This window comes from Falco biarmicus, chromosome 12 (genome assembly GCF_023638135.1).
Source record: "Falco biarmicus isolate bFalBia1 chromosome 12, bFalBia1.pri, whole genome shotgun sequence".
Classification (NCBI taxonomy): domain Eukaryota; kingdom Metazoa; phylum Chordata; class Aves; order Falconiformes; family Falconidae; genus Falco; species Falco biarmicus.
The window spans coordinates 33,877,980-33,899,218 of NC_079299.1; the positions used below are offsets into that span (position 1 = coordinate 33,877,980).

At 48.0% G+C, this 21,239-nt stretch overlaps 1 protein-coding gene across 1 annotated transcript; it reads right to left on the bottom strand.

Moving 5' to 3' along the window:
- Positions 1-238: 238 nt before the first annotated feature.
- On the bottom strand, positions 239-6,396 carry LOC130157682 (olfactory receptor 10AG1-like). The gene is given in 5 exon segments (XM_056357569.1): positions 239-391; positions 4,197-4,357; positions 5,315-5,336; positions 5,649-5,835; positions 5,837-6,396. Coding segments are annotated over 5 exon segments (1,083 nt in total).
- Between the last annotated feature and the right edge of the window lie 14,843 nt (positions 6,397-21,239).

The following is a 21,239-nucleotide window of genomic DNA, read 5'->3' on the forward strand; positions in this document are numbered from 1 at the left end:
AGGAATTCCTGTTCCACAAGATGTATTCTCTAAATAAATAAATTTAAATAAATCTCCTTCTACGACAAGGTGAGCCACCCAGTGGACAAGGGAAATGCTGTGGGTGGTGTCTACCTGGACACTGACACCGTCTCCCACAGCATCTCCCGGAGAACCTGGCTGCTCCTGGCCGGGCCGGGCGCTCTGCGCGGGGTTAGGAGCTGCCTGGAGCGAGCCCAGAGCGCGGTGGGGAATGGAGCTACATCCCGCTGGCGCCGGGCACAGGGGGTGTCCCCAGGGCTTGGTGGCGGGGCCAGTCCTGTTCAACATCTTCACCGAGGGCGCAGACGAGGGGATGGAGCGCACCCTCCGTCAGCTGGCAGAGGACACCAAGCTGGGCAGGAGCGTCGATCTGCCGGGGGGGCAGGGGGCTCTGCAGGGGGCTGGGCAGGCCAGGCCGAGGGGCTGAGGCCACTTGGATGGGGTTCAACAGGGCTCTGTGCCGGGCCCTGCCCTGGGTCACACCAGCCCCAGGCAGCTGCAGGCGGGGGGCAGGGGCTGGGTTGCTGCTGGTGGGAAAGGGCCTGGAGGGGTGGTCAGTGGCCGGCTGGGCACGAGCCCCCAGTGTGCCCAGGTGGCCAAGACGGCCAGCAGCAGCCTGGCCTGTATCAGAAACAGTGTGGCCAGCAGGACCAGGGCAGTGACCGTCCTCCTATACCCGGCACTGGTGGGGCCGCACCTGGAATGCCACGTTCAGCTTGCGGCCCCTCACTGCAAGAAAGACACCGAGGGGCTGGAGCGTGTCCAGAGACGAGTAGGGGGCTGGGGAAGGGGCTGGGGCACAAGGCTGATGGGGAGCATCTGAGGGCACTGGGGGTGTTGAGTCTGGGGGGTGCTCAGGGGGGACCTTCTCACTCCCTACAGCTGCCTGACAGAGGCTGTAGGCAGGGGGGGTTGTTCTTTTCTCCCAGGTAACAAGCAACAGGACAAGAGCAAATGGCTTCAAGCTGCACTAGGGGAGGTTTAGATTGGATATTAGGAGACATTTCTTCACTGAAAGGGTGCCCAAGCATTGGAACGGGCTGCCCAGGGAGGTGGTAGAATCACCATCCCTGGAGGTGTTTTGAAAACACATAGATGCTGCGCTTAAGCGACATGGTTAGTGGTGGGCTTGGCGTGCTGGGTTAATGGCTGGGCTTGATGATCTCAAAGGTCTTTTCCAACCTACATGATTCCATGATTCTAAATAGACAATATAGACAATAAGAAGCATCAGCCCCATGTTGACCTAACTGAAAAAGATAATGATAATAAAATCAAATAAATTGTTAAAATCATAGACAAAATCTGTATCAGTCAGGAACAGGACACAGATCTCCTTAGACTGTAGTTAACTGGCATAAAGACTGTGAGACAACCGCACGAACTGCAGGGTCCCTGCTTGAAAATGGCTTCCCCAGAAATTCACAGTGTACCTATAGCTTTATTGTTTATTGTGATAACATAGTGTATTTTCACAGAGGTGTCTGGTTTTGCACTTTTTTAAGAAAGTCTCCAAACTATTTTGACTAATTTTGTTTTTCTAATCACCCTTTGTTACGGCCTGTAAACAGATCCCTAGCTCCAAACATAATTTAAATATATTGGGCTGCAAGTTCAAAATAATAATAATAAAAAAACCCCACCAAAACCCCCCAAAAAACCCAAAACTGTAAGGCAGGAAAATTGAATTTCAGATAGTCTTTACTTACTACTAGACAAGGACTGTTCATCCAGCTTTGAGCAGAATAGTGGAGTAGATGGCCTACTGCAGTTCCTTCAAACCTGGATTACCCTATAGTCTTACAAGGTTCTTGGTTTTGGGTATGTTTTCAGAAGTCCCTTATGATTTAATTTACATGGAATATCTTATTACTGGCTTCCTTCAGACTGAGTGGAAAGTCAATGGCTTTGTGACCTGCAAAATCACTCTCAATGTATTGTTGGAAATGATTTTAATCAGTTCTCTGGGATGTACATCTTATTTTTCTCGGATGAAAGCCCATGATTAGAAAAAAAAAAAAAAAAAAAAGACATGGACCTGGAGGAATAAAGACTCAAAGTCTAAAACTCATAATAGAAGAATGAGAATTCTTAGCCTGTACAAACTGCTCTTCATGTGTGGCTCTCAAAGTACACGGCAATGAGAATTCTTTAACCACTGTGCATGAAGCCAAAAAAACCCCACAACAAAACAGGTTTATTAATGTGCAGACTTCCCTCAAGCACTGCATTTTGATGCAGCATACACTGTATACGAAAAAGTTATTTAAGCTATTATTAGCAGCAGAACATGTATTAGTACAATTGTATATGACTTTACCTTATCAGGAAATGCATAACTAAAAGCAGCAAAAGCTATAGTTCAGATGGCTACTTAATTACTTGCTATGAATAGATCAATAAACAGCTTTGATTCTGATTTGTTTGAATATGTTAATTGAGCAATTTATCCCTGAGCAGGAGTGATTTTGCAAAATGCCATGATCCCCAAGAGACAAAAAGGTGCAAACAGTTGAGTTGCTGCACTATTTTCTGAATGTTCTGTTCTCTCTGATGCAATTTTATACAAAAGGGCTAGTCTGTTCTAAGTGGTTGATTGAACATCTGAAAGTTGTAACAGAAATGGTTCAACCTAGAAAAGCACCGGTGGTCAAGGCCACAAATGTTATCCTGACCCCAGGAAATCTATAGAGGTTTTACCACTGGCTTCAATACAACCAGGATTCCGTTTCCTGAGGAATACAAAAATGTAGATTTTTTTTTTTTCATTTGCTTGTGTGGGCACCATAATGGAAAAATTTATATAGAAAGCTCTGTGGTGGAAGAAGCCATATGAGCACTTGGAGCGGTGCTGTGAGATGAATAAGGTGTCATATTTAGCAAATAAGGCAATCCTCCGGGGTGGGGGGAAAAAAAACAAACAAAAAAAAAAACCCCCGAAACAGAAAGGTATGAAAAATTAGTTCCTTAGCTTAGAAGCTATAGACTGAAACCCAGAATACATATCTTAGAAAGAAAATGTATTGGCCTCTTCCCTACGAACACACAAGTCATTGCTGTACTATATGTACAAACTATTACAGGTGTTATGCGAACACTGCGGTGCAATTTTTTGTTACTGTCTAGCTTAAAATGCTTTGTTGTTTCTTTCTCTCACTTAAAGAAAAAAAAAAAAGAAAAAAACAAACAAACCCCCCCCACAAACAACCCATCTCAGAATATCTCCAGAAACCTACTTTCCAGCCCAAAAAGCTGGCTTAGAAGGAGTTTCTAAGACAATTTATCTTTCCATATAAAAGGTGAAAATGTGGAAAGGTATCTGCAAAATACACCCAACCATTTACCATTTCTAAGAAGCTTAAAAATGCAAATAGCTGGAACTGACTATTCCTTAAAGAAATCTTCAGTAAGTTATTATTTTGTGTGTTGCTTAATTGGTCCTTTAAATCTAGAAGCTAGGGCAAACACCTGCAATTACAGTATATATTTCTTTTATTATAACATAAATACATCCTAACAAGTACAATTTGGTCCTGAAATAATAGTCTTATACATTTAGAGGAGAATCTAGAATCTAACCCTGTACTCCGTGCAAACGACGAGCTTTCTGTGAAAATTATCTCCAGCTCTGTCCCCAGGTGAATTCAACTTCTAAACACCTGCCAAAGATACATCCATATACTACTTTTTTGAAACATATGCAAGAGGGGAGCTTGTATCCATCAGCAGAATCTAATCACAATACTTCTAGTTTATTAACATGATTCAGGATCCTATATGTTAAGGCCCAAGAAAGAAGAAATCATTTTCCACTTGCAGAGTCTCTGTGCTACGCTAAATTAAGCAAAATAATAGCAACAGAGACAAACCATGCGTTAGAAATAGTCCACAAACAGCAGGGAGGAGGGAGAGGAGTAACAAGCATTACAGTATCTATTAACTAACGGAATGCTTATGGAAATAGGGATAAGATGCACATGCATGCGCTCTGCTGAAAGGGAAAAGAGAAATAGAAAGAGCTGTGCAGCACATCCTGCATAGGTGATGTCCCTGGTGTCCCAGAGGGAGTTGGCCATGGCTTTGAGTAGAGTGGTGGAGATGGAGCCCAGGTCGAGCAGTGAGAGACTGAAAAGAAAAAAAGACATGGGGGTGTAGAGGTGGTGGTCACAGCTTACAGTGGTGATGATGAGGCTGTTGGCCAGGAGGGCAGCCATGTAGATGCCCAGAAAGAGCCAGAAGGTCAAGAGCTGCAGCTCCCATGTGTCTCCAAAAGCCAGGAGGAGGAACTGGGTGATGCAACTCGTATTGGACATCTGCTGCCTCCAACCATAGGGTCCTGTTCATGAAGCAAACATAGTGACAAGTCAGGAAAGACTACCGTGAGCCAAGGTAAAGCCCTTTCTCTTAGATCCGACCCCGCTGCCCCATGTCCCCCCCTCTGCCATTCCTAGGAGAGCTCCCTTCAGAGCCGTGGCTGGAGCTGTGCTGAGTGCTGGCCGAGTGTGCTGTGAGGAGCAGGGGCTGTGCCCGCTGGCTGCCCAGCAGTGAGCCCTGCTCTGCAGCAGGGACTTCATGGGAACTGTGGGGGCAGGGGCCAGTCCTGGCCTTGGACTTGGTCAGACCCAACTGCTCCCAGCGCAGAAGGGCCTGTCAGCATCTGCTCTGCCCGTGCTGAGCAACGTCCATGGCCAGAGTCAGGTCAGGTTTTTGTGCTGTGCTCAGGGAGAGCAGAGTGAGTGCTGAGAGGCAAGGGCACTGTCTGTGCCTTAGGGCAGTGTGAGGGAATCTGGTGTGTCCCTCCAGCTCCTTCTCAGCTGCCCAGCTCTGCTGGATGAGGAGGTACCAAGGAGCCTGGAACTTATGAGCTAAAGGCTGTGATAGCTTATAGAAGAGAGAAAACTTGTGTATTTTCAGGGAAGGCATCTGCATGGTAGGGCACAGTGGGTGGTGCCCCTATCTACCCTGTGTTAGTGTTCTCCTCAGCATTCCTCCACTGCCCCAAGCCCCCTCTGTCCCTATGTCTCCATCCTGCAGCTTTCCCTGCCAGCAGCTCTTTCTCTGGCCCCATGGTTCTTCCCTGCCAGCGCTCAGAGAGCCCAGCTCAGCCCCTGTGTGCCCAGCTCTGCCCTGCAGCTGCTCCCTGTCTGCGTGCCTGAAAGAACAACAGGTCACCCAAACCCTGATGGAAAAGGAAAGGATATTTTGATGTGGAAGCTAGTGGGGAGTGAAGGCACTTGCTGAAATTCCTGGTAAACCTGTGTAATGCTTTAATAGTCTGTGCCCCTGGTCTGACCTCCACAGCTGAGTTTCCATTCCTAACAAGCCAAGACACAGAGAAGTGGACACACAGATTCAGGAAAGCACAGAGTGAAGCAGGGAACCCCTGCAATGAACATGCTCATGACACGTCCCCTTGGAAATGACCTGGGCCTGAGCTGGAGTTGTGAGTACCTCTGACCCATGCAGCACCCGATCACCAGCACAAGGACCTTGCCCTCAGTAGGGTTGCTCCTTCCACCCACAGCTTCTCCCCACAGCCCCACGGGAGCTCCTGGGCAGGCTGAGAGCTGCCCCTGGCAGGCGGCAGAGCCCCTGCCCCAGCACACAGCCCCCTGGGCTGCAGGGACCCTGAGGTGTGAAGAGCAGGTGGAGAAAGCTTTGTGTCTGCCCAGAACTGAAGGCATTTTCAGAATTGCCCTGATAATTGCAATGTAAGAAATAAATATGAAGGAGGCAGGAAGGACTGCAAATACCATGATGATGGTGTACAGCATCACATGGTTCCAGAAAGTGTCTGCACAAGCCAGTTCTAGCAGGGGGGACATCACAGAAAAAGTGGTTAAGGTCATGGGATGCACAGAAGGGTAAAGTGAACACCTGGTAGGTCTGTCCTACTTGCAGTGGTACGACAGCCACCCATGACCCCACCACCAGTCTGATGCAGAGCACCCTGCTCATGGTCAGGGTATAGTGCAGGGAGTCACATATGGCTACGTAGCGGTCGTAGGCCATGGCAGCCAGGAGTAGGCATTCGATGCTGCCCAGCAAAAGCAGGAAATACAGCTGGGCAGCACAGCCAAGGAAGGAGATCCTGCCATCTTCCCTCAGGAAACCCACCAGCATTTTTGGCAGAGTGACCGATGTGTAGCAGGTCTCCAGGAAGGACGAGTTCCTCAGAAAGAAATACATGGGGCTGTGAAGGCTTGAGTCCACCACTGTGATGAGAGCAGTCAGGCTGTTCCCTATGAGGACCACAAGGTAGATTACCAGGAGGACTGTGAAGCACAGGCCCTGCAGGCCGGGCAGGTCAGAAAACCCCACAAGAATGAATCCAGATCCAACAGTGTGATTCTCCAAGCCTTTTCTTCGGGGCATTTTCCCTATACAGAGCAATCCAAACAACAGGCTCTTAGAGGATGATGATGGCCTGTCCACCATCACATAGGCTTCAAGCCTAGAGAAAGACTCCAAACACCAGCATACACGTGATTGCGGGATTAGGTGAGGTTGACCAAGGCCTGCATGAATGTTAGGGAATCTAACAGGGGTTGCTTGATGCAGGGAGCTTTGTAAAGAGAGGGGAGAATGGAATCCTTGAGCCTCAATGACTGGGTTTTGTCATCAGGAAAAAAGAAACTTGACTTCTTTTTAAAGGTGATTTTATTAAATAGAAGACCTGGTGACTGATGAGAAGAAAGGAATTAAATAGATATATACTAGCCCCTTCAAGAACAGTCTTTCTTACACTCCTTGTCCAGGTCTTCTAAGAGCTGCATTTAACATCAGAACATGCAGAAGAGATAGGGTGAAAATGAGGATGGGGAGGAAAAGGGGGAAGATAAAGTAAGGCAAGGCTGGGTAAGGAGAAGCCATCAAAACAAAGCAAGGCAGAGTATGACTTGATTCTTAGACCTGAGTGAAAGACATGAATCCCAGCTCTCCTCACATGTAAGGGCTCATCCCCTGATGCTGTGTCCACACACTCAAATATCTGGGAGACTCTTTTCAATCTGAATCATTCCTTTTTGCATGGTGACATGTGAATCTCCTCAGAAGTAAAACACAGTTCTATCTGCCAATGAATCCAGTGATATTGATGCATCCACAGAACATCTTAGGTAGGTAGATAAGCAGCAGCTGATGCATACATCACAAGTTTTCAGGGTGCTTAAAGACATTTTTTGCAATCAGTCAAAATGCCTCATGCAGTTTTCAGTCATACAGAAGAGATTAAAAGTGGGTGACCTCCCCACAACACCCAGTTTTTCCTGAGTAGGTCATGCTTTTAGAACTTCTGGAGTCCTGAATCATTTTAAATTTCTGCTCTGTCTCCTGGATTTACGACAGCTTACAAAACCAACCGAGGACCCATTTGCTCCAATCCCAGCCCTGCAATGCTTCCCAGTCCCCTGCAAGCTCTCGTGGAAGCAGAGCGATGCTCTTGTTGTCTGAGGAACGGAGCCTTCCCTTTGCGTGTCCCACCTTTCCCAGAGCGTAGACTTCTCACTGGGCACACTTGAAGGGTGTGATCTACAAGTGAGCAGCACCGCAACCGCAGATTGCCTCTTACGAAGCAGAGACTCAGCTGAAAGATGTTGAAGTATCTCAGTTGGACATGGGGAACGAATATCCTCTTCCAGGCAGAAGACTGAGGATGCTGGCTGTGTCTCTCCAGCTGTCACTAACGCCCTTTGAGAAGTCGTCTTAAACTCTGACGTATTAATGATGAGAACAGCAGGTTAGAACACACGTAATAAAAGCATTCAAAACAGCCAAGTGAAAAACACGGGGTGGTTTTCTCCAGAGAAAATTTTCATTTCACAAAAGCATGTCATCCTAAGAGTTTGATTCTCTTTCCAAGGTATTCCTGCCTTTTCCCTCTGGGTTGTATCTATCTCACAGAGGTGCCATTCAAAATTTCCCGGATAAAATTAGAGTTCACATGAGAGAAATGTCACCATAATTGTTTTCTAATCTAACTCCTTCTATAAATGCACAGAAAAATGCAATGCGTTTCTTAAAAAACAAACAAACCACCCCCCCCCCCCAACAACGGACAAACCAACAAACAAACCAAACAAGACCTGTGAGATACCAACATCTATTTTAAACAAATGCTTTAATTCAAAGCAACCCTTTACAGGCAGATTATCCACATACCAGCATGTCCTGCTTGTTTCCAAAGTCCTCAAACATACAGACTATTCTTTTCAATTCTCAGATGTCTCAATGCTTTGCAAGATCACAGTTCAGGAGAGCTTTGCTCATAGGAAACTGGCAGAGTACTTCTTCCATGGTGATTGTCTCACGGGCAGCATTTGTCAAAGGTGAAGGAAGCCCATTCCAGTGAGCCCAGCCATGCTGGACAGATGCCTGTGGCTGCTTTTGGTGCTGTCTGTGCTGCCCCACTCTCAGCACTTCAGGGCATGCCCAAAGGGATTTAGCATGGTCAGGAGCCAAGGGGTAGGAGCACAACTCTCAGTACATGATGCTGCAGGAGGCAGTGAGTGACCTTTTTCTCTCTAGCATTCCCCTGGAAACCATCTGGAGAAGGTTCTCTGGACACCTCTCTGTCACTCTCACCTGTTATAAGAAAGTTAGTAAGCAGCCTCAGGAGAGAAGGTGGGGACGCTGGTGCTGCCGCTGCTCCCCCCTGGATGCTCACAGCACCATGAATGATTTCTAAAAGGCTGTCAGAATCATGTTCATTAGCCTGACTGGCAACTTCCAGTATAATTACATAATTTCAGGACTTTAAAAAGTAGAAAAAAAAAAAGAGACATGTAGTTTAGGTGCTAAAAGTGCCAAACCTGTGGAAGGAAGTTAAACCAAACCAAAGAGAAGGGAAGCAGAAAATAAATCCATTCAATCTGTGCAGGAACAGAAAAGGCTTCCCTGTACCTCCACCTCCCTGGCTCCAAACCTGTGACTGTGCCCCATGTTATCCTCGAGACTGAGTTGGCCATGAGATGCTGAACTCTGTTCTACAGGAGAAATGAAGATGTTCTTCAAGAGCGATGCACAAAGGGAAATGAACTGAATTTGCGATGGGCCATGAGATCTTTTTCTCTGATGTGAGCAAATCTACGTCTGAAGGGGAGCATGCTAAGCTTCCTGGGCGTTTAACACTGAGAAAGAAAGGTGAATTTTCTGATTCCCAGTTAACAGAAACCTCTCCACAAAGAGACTCAAATGGTAACGGAAAGGCCCAGCAGGTCACTTAGCTCCTTTTTCCTGATGAGGAGGGTGGCATTCTTGATTAGTTTTAGTATTCCTTCAGCTCATTCTATCATGTTGGATACCTGTCTCAAAAATCAACCCACAACATTCCTTCCATAATGACTGTCCTGCTGCTAAGCCCCACACAGCTCCCCCCATGATGGGATGGGGAAAAGAATTGAAAGGCTCAAAGTAAAATGTTCTTGTGGTTAGTGCCTGTTTAGCCTTTGCCTGTTTTGTTTTCATTGTGCTGTCCTACGTGCAGACCATCAGGGCCATGCTGAGGATCCCATCTGAGCAGGGACGGCACAAAGCCTTTTCCACGTGCCTCCCTCACCTGGCTGTGGTCTCCCTCTTTGTCAGCACAGGCACGTTTGCCTACCTGAAACCCCCCTCCATCTCATCCCAGTCCCTGGATCTGGTGTTGTCAGTCTTGTACTCAGTGGTGCCTCCAGCAGTGAACCCCCTCAGCATGAGGAACCAGGAGCTCAAGGGTGCAGTGTGCAAACTGATGACTGGATATTATTCCAAACATGAACCCATTGCTCTTCTGCACAGCTGTTGTCATGGAAATCATTACAGACCTGGGTTGTGGTCTGTAATTATTGTTGATGTTGGTGTTGTGTTACCTGTAATGATGTCATGTCCCCTCTCAGTCACTGTTATCAGTGGTACAGAATCCTCCATGCAGGCAGTTACTAGCTGCATCCCTCAGTGACCAGCACTTGGACCAACACTGTTGAACATCTTTCTGATCCCCCTGTATGCTATGACTGTGTGCGCATTCGGCACCTTTGTGGATGGTACAAAACTGGGTGGAGGTCTTGAGCAACCTCCTCTAGTTCACTATGTCCTGGGCAGGTGAGCCAGACAAACTGTTGTTCAGGACTCCCTTCAAGCATGAGTTACTCTATGATGCAATGAATCATCCCCTTGAAAGGTTTTTGAAGAAAGACTATGCTGAGGGAAATAATAAAAAATAGAAAAAAAGGAATGAGAGGATATAGAAAATATGTCAATACAAATATAGGATTTTATTTGAGAATATTTCTCCACTCAAATGGTTTCTAGGGATTATATTTGATAAATTTGATAAAGCAAACACGCTTTTCTCTGGTCAGGTCCCAGGCCAGAAGGATCGTGATGGAGGAGTATGCTGTTAGGAACTCAGTTATGCTTACAGAAACTGCTAATGCAGAAGGAAGTGCATGGCTGTGAAGGGGGATGTGAGGTCATTTCATTCTTGGGAGGTGCCAGGCCAGCCACAGTAACATGGCTGGGACAGTCCCTCGGCCACTGTACCCCCTAGGCCTTCTCCAGGAAGATAGGGATGCCATGTCCATTTTCTTGGGGACATGACACGACAGCAGCAGGCATGTGGCTTGGTCATGTCTCTGGGAGAAGCTGAAAGGCCAGAAGCAGTCATGTGGTATAGAAGACCATGTGCAGGTTCCTTCTCAGTGGTGAGGGGAAAGAGCACGAGAAAAGGCTAATGGGTTGGGTTCCATGCTTAAAGGAGGGTTTCTGCGATGGACAAATGTAGGACAAGGCCTCAAGGACAAGAGTCCAAGTACTGATAGCCTGACGAATAGAGACTTGTTAGAACTTGTAGGGCACAAGCCCTGGGAACCAAGGAACAAGCTAACTGCAGACCCCTGAGCCGTCACAGTTGAGGAGGCAAGCAGACGGACAGAGAAACAAGTAGCCAGATAAGGGAACGGATGGCGCCGATATGTAACTTTGTTAATCAAGAAAGCCGCGTAGAAAGAAACTCCCCAACTTTGGAATAGAAATTATTGCTATGTCAAGATAAACTAGTAAGTTCCTATTGTTCTAACGGTGTGCCTTAAATATTAACCAATCAGTGTTTTTTACGCTTAAGATTTAACCAATCAGTGTGTAATATGTAGAAGGTAGAAACATATATAATTGTAAGAAAATCACTAATAAAGGGACATTTGCTTGCATCAAGCTGCGTCCCGTCTCTTCATTCGCCGCAAATTGGTGACCCCGATGCGATGCGTTTAAGGATCTAACGTGAAGGGCTCTCGAATCGCCTATCTGAGCGACATGCAGCGAATCCCACATAACTTCGAATGATCTGCTGAAAGGAAGCAGGAGCCGGCTGGCCATAAATCCCTCCGGAGGTGAGAGGTGAGCTGTGGGAAATCTGTAACGGGGAATCAGGCTTCATCCCCAGAATGAGACGTATATGGACTCATGAAGGTCTTCTAGTCAGATCCTGGAGTCCGTGCCTCAGTCTCCTCAAATGGTGACCCCTATGGTGGTGTTCCGAAGCCTTGGAAGAATAAGGACGGAACTGGTCGGTAAAAAAAGACAGCTCGTGGAAGAGGGCTGCGTTCCAGAGGAGACGGCTTGGCCGAACGATCGTCTTGCTGTCTGGACCAGGCGGACAACCTAAACCCCGAGGATAACGCCTGTATGCATCGAGACAGGTGAGCAGCCAAGAAACTTTAGAGACTTTGAAAGAATGAAAGTGTGTACAGACAGCAGCCAATTGTATGATGCTGCCGCGGAGGGGAACACCGTGTCGGGAATGCATTTAACATCTTGGTGGCAAATTCTGACTCCTCTTTGCCAAGTGTGGACTAATTCTACTAACGGTGCTAAACCAGAGGAAGCTGTAAATTCCACCGACAGCGCGACTCTTCTCAAGACACTGTCAGCGATGGCGATTCCGTCCACACCTCCTCTGCCCCCAAAGCTTCTGTCACTGATTGCAGCGACCCTCACAACACAGGACCAAGCACGGGAACAGGACAACTCGAACAATGATTTTATTGACCCTGAGAAACCTTTTGATCCAGGTCCTATAGATCTGGAAAAGGAGCTAGACCTTTCCCCCACCCCCTTGTCTCTCCTGATGCATTGATTGGATTTTTGGGGAGGGTGAAAGGGAGTCTGAGGGATTGGTGGCAGGAATGCAAGTGGGAAACACTTAAGTGATGGGTTTTGGGAGTTGCTAGGGCATGTTCAGTATTTTGTCAGACAAATCAACCTGCAGAGTGGCAGCCTGTGCAATACGAGGCTGTTAAAGGGTTAAGCAAAGCAGTGCGGGAAGGGAGGATTCATCATACATTTGCTATGTCCCTTCTTGAAGTGATGGCAGAGCCTTATACACTCACACTGCATGATTGGAAGTTACTGCTTTGTATGGTACTAACTGATACAGTATATGATGTGGTTATTTGATTTTTGTGAGCTATGTGTAGTGGCCTTGACTGAAAACCTTAATCGGGGAATTGCTGTTAACTATGAGCAGTTGGCTGGAGCAATTAACTGTGCCGATTCTGTGACTCAGGCAAGGTATCCCAGGGACAGCTGTTTGCAAATGAATGAGACGGCTATTAAGGCAGTCAGGATGCGGGAGTCTTGCCACAGTCTTGCAGGGTCCTAGAGAGTCACTAACTGTAATACTAACTTGATTGATTGGCTTCAGAATATTTTGCAACAAGTCGAACATCAGGAAGCTCAAGGGTTGCTTTTAAAACAACTAGCTGTGATAATGCCAATGAAAATTGTAAACGGGCAACTTTCACAATCGCAACCCCAACATGTGTCAAATGATTGTAACGCAGAACTCACAGCACACTGTAATTCTCAGGCTGAGTTCTGGAATGCAGCATAACAGATTTTTGCTTCTCTAATCTCTTCTGTAAGAATAGTACACGCTCTTAACTTGCTTAGTAAATTAGGCTGCTAGCTTGCTACACAAAGTAATACTACAAATACTGTTCTTTTTTTTCTGGCTTATTAACAGATGTTGATTCTGTCCATCATATGTTGCTACAGAACCGAGTTGCTATTGATTTTTATTATTAGCACAGGGACACAAGTGTGAAGAATTTGATAGGATGTGTTACGTGAATCTGAGTGACCACTGTGAATTAATTTACAAAAGTATACAAAACTCAAAAGCCTTAAAACAAAGATCTGCAACAGAGCCAGGGGCGGGATGCCTTTGGTCTCTTCTCACGGCTGGGAAACTTTGGGCCATGACTCAAAAGTATTACAGGATTTATTATAATTATCTTTAACCACCTTAGTGATGTTTGCCTTATGTCTCCCATGCCTTTTTCTTTTTTTTTTTTCCTGTATTCAGTGTTTAGTTGATTGTAACATAAATCAGGTCATGGTCACCCAGCTACACACACCCTTTGCCTCGTCGCAATTAACAAGCAAAAAAGAGGAGGACAGAGAATGTCTGAAGAGAGAGATAGGAGAGGAAGCTGGAGAATATTTGACCTAACAAGAGATGAGAGAACAGCTGGGTATTGTGAAGGAGACTAGGAAAGATAAACATGGTTATCTAGTGTCTAATAGGTGTCTGCATACTTGTAGAGATACATAGCTATGTAACTACATGAACGATTTCTGCCCGGAGCCTGGTGGAGCATACAGCTGTGGTTTGTGTCCGGGCTCAGAGATGTAAATAGGGGCTTCTCTGTTATGGTAAAAGTGTTTCTCTTTGCATAAAAAAGAGAGGGAATGAAGGGAATGACCCCGAGGTATGTTCAGAGAAGGCATGCGATGTTTCCAACTTTTTGACTGAACCAGTTCTTGTTTGGTGTGCCCTTCCACCTATGTATAATGTTAATCCAAAAGAAGCTGATATTGTTTACACTTTGAATGTCGATAATTGTCTTTCTGTAGATGCTAATGTAGTAGGAGGCTATGATGGGAACGTGTCGCACGGTTCTTCTCTTATCCAGAGTAACAGCAGGGAAAGCATTAAAGAGTTAAATCACCTTGTTTGGTAGGCAGTTAAGAATGTGAGTCAAAATTGCCACTGCCTTTGTTGTTGGTTCAGGGACATGGCTGTGAGGATTTGGATGGTATGTGCTGCGTGCATTTTAGGCGCCCCACTGCAGCAACATGTTATCAAAATCTGAGAAAATGTCAGCCTTTTTGGCATCCATTCACTCAACTGGCAGTATTGTTTGTTTGCTATTACCTTGGTTGCTGTCATGTTTGCAAGGGCCCTGCAGAACATGGCAAACCTGGTACTAGCTGTTCAAAAACCAAAAGGGGAAATTGTAAAATTGTACGGAACAAAGACAGTGGGTTATTTTGACATTGATAATATGTCTTAGTTGGTTTTTTATTTGTTCTATTACTTGTGCCTTGGTTTTGCTCGATTTCAGGGGTTCTTTTGTGCAACAGGAAGGGGGAGATGTCGGACAAGGCCTCAAGGACAAGAGTCCAAGTACTGATAGCCTGATGAACAGAGACTTGTTAGAACTTGTAGGGCACAAGCCCTGGGAGCAAAGGAACAAGCTAACTGCAGACCCCTGAGCCGTCACAGTTGAGGAGGCAACCAGACGGACAGAGAAACAAGTAGCCAGATAAGGGAACGTATGGCACCGATATGTAATCAAGAAAGCCGCGTAGAAAGAAACTCCCCAACTTTGGAATAGAAATTATTGCTATGTCAAGATAAACTAGTAAGTTCCTATTGTTCTAACGGTGTGCCTTAAATATTAACCAATCAGTGTTTTTTACGCTTAAGATTTAACCAATCAGTGTGTAATATGTAGAAGGTAGAAACATATATAATTGTAAGAAAATCACTAATAAAGGGACATTTGCTTGCATCAAGCTGCGTCCCATCTCTTCATTCGCCGCAGACAAACTTTCCTGGGTAGCGGGGAAAAAAAGGAGAGGGAAAAATATGTCACAAAGTACAACTCAGAAGGTGGAGAGTGGCTATCAGCAGGAAGAACTATCACTCCAAGGGTCCTGCTGTAGTGCAAGAGCTCATCCCAGAGGGAGTCTGGATCAGCCCGTGGCTTTGTGTTTCAAGGAACAGCAAGTGAGAGTGGAGGTACATCAGTGAACAGATGGAACTGTTGGGGTGAGAGCAAGGTAGGGCAGCGAGATGGTGCCTACGGCCTGCACGGAAGCAGGGGCAGGTGTCCAACCATGTAGAACAGCCTGTGGTGGAGATGGAAAAGGGTTTTAGCAAGGCTGGAAAGCTTGAAGAGAACCCAGCTCTTTGTCCTCTTGGCTATGGCAGCTGTTTCTGACACTGAGGCCTGTGAGAAGACATGTTGTCCTCATGGCACTGGGTCATCGTTGCCTCCTTGCAGCCCCATGGGGAAGCTGGAAGTCGTTGTGCCATTGTTGTCCTTAACATTGCATTGGATCCCCCACCTTCCATGGTCCCCAGGAAGAGCCCTGAGCCCTGTGTGAGGGATAGCACCGACCTTCCCACAGGCTGCAGGCCATGGCTTTGCCTTTCTGCTTCATCAAGCAAGCCAAGGCTTTGCTCAGCAGCAGAGCTGCCTGCACAGCGCCTTTGCCTACCTGCACTCACAGCCTCCAAGGATGGGCTCTAACAAGGCCATGGGGAGGTTTTCTCAGTCATGGTCCTCAGCGGGGCTTGTTAATGCTTCCAGGGACATTGGGGTTTGATTCTGACTAGGTGTTCTTGAGAGGTTTCTTCAGTCTCCTCTCATGATCTCAAGTTCACAGCACCAAAGACACCCTGGGCTCATTACGAATCAGAAAGCCCTGACAAGCCATGTCTCTCCCATCAGGGACATCTGGTCTTCAAGTCTTGCTTGCACAGTTAATGGGATAAGTTTCAGAAGTACAGTGAAAGAGAAAGGCAGGTAATGCTTTTCCAATTGCAATTGATGCAGAGTATCTCGCGAGAAAGTGTGGACAGGTGGGAAAAGCAGTCCCTGGAGATAAAACACTGTGTGGACAGCCTTGCTCCTCAACTCTACAGCCCCACTATTTCTCTCCTTGTCTCCAAGGGACTTACATCACTTTACATGAGACCTCTTCAACCAACTCTGCAGCTGAGTGTAGTAAGTGCTTGGCAGTAATTATTGCCTGCTTTCCTTAGAGAACAGGGTGTTAAAGACAAATAAAAGAGGGATTGCTTATGGAGGGTGTGTGTGTAGGGGAATGGGTTAGAAATTAATAAATAAAAAATATATTGCTCAGCTGTATTATTGTTAGTTCAAGCAGATCCCCATGAAGTCTGTTGCCACAACTGAAGAGTTGCCCATAAGGGAATATTAGAGACACTACTGAAAGACAGTCCAGCTTTTCCTCTCTGAACCTTAAAGGAGAAGCTGCATGGGTAAAATGGATTGGCGTGATCATAGAGGAAGAGGAGAAAGGCATCTGGAGATGAACTTCTTAACCCAGAGCTGTAAATCAGGAAACCAGGACATCTGCATATTCCAAATTTCTGAGTTCCATAGAAGGTGTGAACTTTTGGGAACTCATGACAAATATTAGGATGTTTCAGATCTTTTTTATATCTGTAGGTTTTCCCCCACTTTGATCTACATATACGCAATGAACGGTATTAACAACAGTACAGCGTCTGCCTTGAGACGCCAGCTTCATATCTAATGCCATTCCATTTTGAACAGCTATAGTGGCTATTCCTCAAACTCCTTCCTGCAAAGCCTTCATGGCACCCTCAGGGTCCTTGGCCATCTCTTCCATTCCTGTGCATCTCTTTATCACTGCCTTCTCCAATTCAGGAGCCGCTAACCAAGGAGTAACCAAGGCCACAAGAAGGCTGATGATCTGGGCTATCATTATGACACCCATTACATCTGAGAAGCCCATAGGCCACTAGGAGGCACTTGGCCATGAAGGCAAATTTGAGGTCCCTGGAGTGTCCAGTTCCCTTGGGGGACTGGCCATCAGCAGCCCAGCTGGTTATGGCTGCAGTAAGAAAGGCACTTGGACTCTGAGACAAAGTGTCATTTCAAATGGCCTTGGTTAGAGCAAACTCTCCTCACACGGAGACAATCGTGTCAGCTGTATTCCATCCCTTCCGACGCCGGGAACACAGAGTTTACAGTGTTGGGAGAGTGGTGCAGCAAGTTGTGCAGATCCTGCCTGCAGAAAGCTTATCCCACATTGTCTCCTGTGAGACCTTGAAGTGCTTTCTGCCAGGGAAACCCATTCTAGTCATCACTTTTCGTGTTCTAAGAGGAGATGTTCACTTGGGAGTTGGTAACTGCAGTCCCAGCTAAAGGTAAGGACGAGCGGTTGGCCATTCACCAGCAGCTTCCTGCAGATTTCTTCTTCCAATATGGCTTGTTCTGCAACCCAGGGACACACTCAGCACAGACCAGCCTGAAGGCCAAGAGGTACGTGGAGCACAGCACAGGCCTGCTCAGGTTTCCTGTGACACTCATCACTAACTCCTCCATGTACAAAGGTCTTCTGCTCACATTCCCTGAACCTGCTGATGAAGATTAGCAGGGCAGAATTGTGAGCAGAAAGGAGCAGCAGAGGCGTTCTGTGCTATCAGCCCACTCTTCAACATCCCTCCGGCACCTCTCAGGGTGTGGGTGATTAGGTGGTTGGGAGCAATGGAGTAATTTGGCCCTGGAAGGACCTGTGAGGGGAATGGTCATATAATACTTTGGACATTGTTTCTCATAATCAAAATCCGTTTGAATTGGCAATAAATGAAATTGACCTTTGGCAAGACAACATCTAATTGGTCATTACAGGGATAGGTAAGTAATCTCTCTGTCTTTATCTTGACCCATGAACATTGCTGGTTCATTTCCTCCCTTGTCCTGTTGAGTCAGGGAAGTGAATGAGCAGCTGGGGCACTGGTAGGTTTCGGGCCAAGGTTAACCCACCACAGGACCACATCAGGACTGCTGTGCCCAGAATGTGGCTCCCCAGCACCAGAAAGACCCCGACAGATTGGAGCAGGTCCTGAAGAGGCCAGAGGGATGGGTGGGACCTGGAGCACATTATGGACAAGGAGGGGCTGAGAGAGTTGGGGTTTTATTTGAGGAATCGTTTAGAGTGAAAGGCCAGAGCGCTGGGCCCAGGGCTGCTGCTGGATGGCAATCCTTGGCCTGTTTCAATATTTGTCAAAACAAGGCCATGAGCACATGATCTGGCTGGAAGTCTCTGACCACGGCCTTGGCTGAGTGACCAACTGTGGCAAGAGCTATGGGACACTTGTGTGTAAGAAGTGTCTGTAGGAAAATGAATCACTTTATATTGAAAATGGCAATGGAGTTTGGTCTCACTAAGCCACCAAGAAGGATAGACGTGACAATGCAGCAAAGGTCCCTTGCTGGGGCTGGGGTCTATGACCACACAGGGAAATGAGCGGTGATTGGGACTTCTTGGGGAAATTTTCCCTGCTGCATCCTCCCTGGGGTCTCCAAGGAGCATGAAACAGTGCAGGCCCTCTCCTTTGGTGCCTTGCTTCCTTCACCATGACCCCTGGGTCTGCACCAGGACCACCCTGCTCTGTACCCCACCATGCACACTCACACAGCTGAGCTCTACACTGGTGTTTGCCTCTCCCAGGCCCTTCCCAGCCCAGCCCTGCCCCCTCCCTCCATGCTTTGCCCCCCTCCCCTGCCCTCTCCCCAGCCCAGGCAGTCACAGCAGCCCACGCTGGGCTGGCCCCATGCAATTGCCCACCCAAAGGGGGCTGCAGAGCTCTGGGCACTCATCCCAAAGACCCAGCCTCTCTGAAAGGCACAGCAGATGCTGGTGATCAGAGAGGGGTCTCATCTTGCCAGACAGCCCCAGGGCTGACACCAGCCATGGCATGAGGGGACAGAGGCCAGTGTCCCCCTCTGCCTGCTGCTCTTCTCTCACACAGACCCTGATTGCCCACTCCCGGCAGCCCCTCTGGGCCAGTCCCTGTCCCCAGCACCAGACTGCTGGCCTGGGGGCTCCCCAGGCACCTCCTGGTGCACCAGGGACACAGCAGCCTGCCCCAGCTGGGGCGTGCAGAGAGACACCTGCTCTTGCCCAGGGATGTGGTCTCAGGCATGGCCCTGAGCAGGCGGTGCTGCTGTGGAGGGCAGCGGTGCCTGAAAGCCCAGGGAGATGGTCCCAGGCACATCCCTGTTGGTCACCCACCATTCCCATGGGCACTGGGCACCCACACGGGAAGGCTCAACACAGGCCCATTCCTTAACGCATTGACCCATGCCCTCCTCCCCTGAGCCATGGGGAACCCAAGCCCAGCAGCACGCTCCTGGGGGCAATTCCTTCAGCCTGTTCCTGAGCTCAGCTTTGGAAGAAGAGCCCAACCTCCAGACATGGGCACTGAGAAAAACCACCTTTATTACAGAGATGCAACACTGGAGGCCAGCTGTACCACCCTCCCATGCACAAAAAGTCCTCTGGGTCACACAGGCTGGGTTCCTGCTTTTGAAGAAGTGCAATGGGTGCAGATATTGCAGGGAAAACAGGATTGTAACAGATACAGTCATAAATGTACAGGATGATCCAAAGATGAACAGGAAGTCCCTTGTGAAGAGACACAAAGCAGCTCATTTCTCCTGAGAGACACCTGACTGCAGCAGCTTCTTCACTGCACCTGTGAGCTCCTGGTTCCTCATGCTGTAGATGGCGGGGTTCACTGCTGGAGGCACCACCGAGTACTGCACTAACACCACCAGATCCAGGGATGGGGACGACATACGGGGGGGCTTCAGTTAGGCAAACATGACGGTGCTGAGAAAGATGGAGACCACGGCCAGGTGAGGGAGTCACGTGGAAAAGGCTTTGTGCCGTCCCTGCTCAGACGGGACCCTCAGCACAGCCTTGAAGATCTGCATATAGGACAGCACAATGAAAATAAAACAACCAAATCTTCCTAAGGCACTAACCACTTCCCTGTAGTAGGTGTGCGAGCAGGAGAGCTTGCAAAGAGCCTGGCCCCATCCTCCTGACATTCACCCTTAAGGGATTTGTAGGCATTGGTAAGACACCCTCAGCCTTGTCTTCTCCAGGCTGAACACACCTAGCTCTTTCCACCTGTCCTCATAAGAAGGGGGATGCTCCAGACCCCTCATCCCCGTCGCACTTCTCTGGACCCTCTCCAACAGCTCCCTGTCTCTCCTGCACTGGGGAGCCCAGCACTGGACACAGCACTCCAGGTGGAGCCTCAGCAGGGCAGCGCGGAGGGCACCCCAGGCAGCCCTGCAGACACATTGGGTGCCTTTGTGCCAGCCACCGATACCACTGCTGCAGTGCAGTGAGCTCTGTCCTCCCTCTACCCAGCAGATGCAGAGCAGCCCAGGCACACAAGGCACATCACACCGGGGTCTCCACTCGTGTGCCTGCATTCTCAGGCTGCTGGGGTTTACCTCCAACAAGCCTTACTAGCCCCTGGATAATACAGTTGGGGAACACGCCAAGCAGTTTCACAGTGGGCCTGTCAGCAGCTCCATGGTGTGCCTGGAGATCTCCTTCTCCTCCACCAAAGGCCCTCAGGGCAGCAGATACCTTCAAGTCTGAAGAGAGCTTTGCAAGTTGGTCTTTGCAATACCAGCAATGTCTAATGAGGGCAGAGGTGTTCTGCACAGGTCTGACAGAGCTTCCTAGGACCTGGAACGCCTGGCAGCTGGTTCTGGTCATGTTCCATGTTGGCTTTACTAAGAACTGCAGTCAAGTTTTTGTTGTCTGTTTTATTTCAGTCTGCCCTTTTTTATTATGTTTCCCTTTCTCCGCTGCCCCTCCCTCCCCCTTTTTTATTTTTCTCCTCCAGGTAACTACTGGTTACGGTGTTTTGTTTAGTGCAATGCTACTAAAAAGCTAAATACGGAAAACCACTCTGAACAGGTCATCTCATGGACAAGATGCCTTTGTGAAGGGAGCCTGTCGGGGCACAGGAACTTTTCAGCCACGTTCACACAACCCATCCCACTGACTGCGGCATCTTGTGAAGCATAACGGTTCGCCATGTGCCCAAGCACAAGAGCTGTAGCTGAAGTGTGTGAGTGAGGAACGGGAGGAAGAGGCACAGCCTACTTGACATCCAGCTGCTGGGATCCTTCACTTCCCTGGGTGGCATTGGGTGCTGCCAGCTCCTGCGGCCTGGCCCTGCAGCCAGCTCAGCAGGGAGGGAAATTTGCACCTACGCCTGTCAGATGCCAGCTGGAGGAACAGCGCTGAAGGAGACTTGGAGCGGAGCTGACTTTGTCCTGAGCAGCAAGGTTGTGGTGTGACAC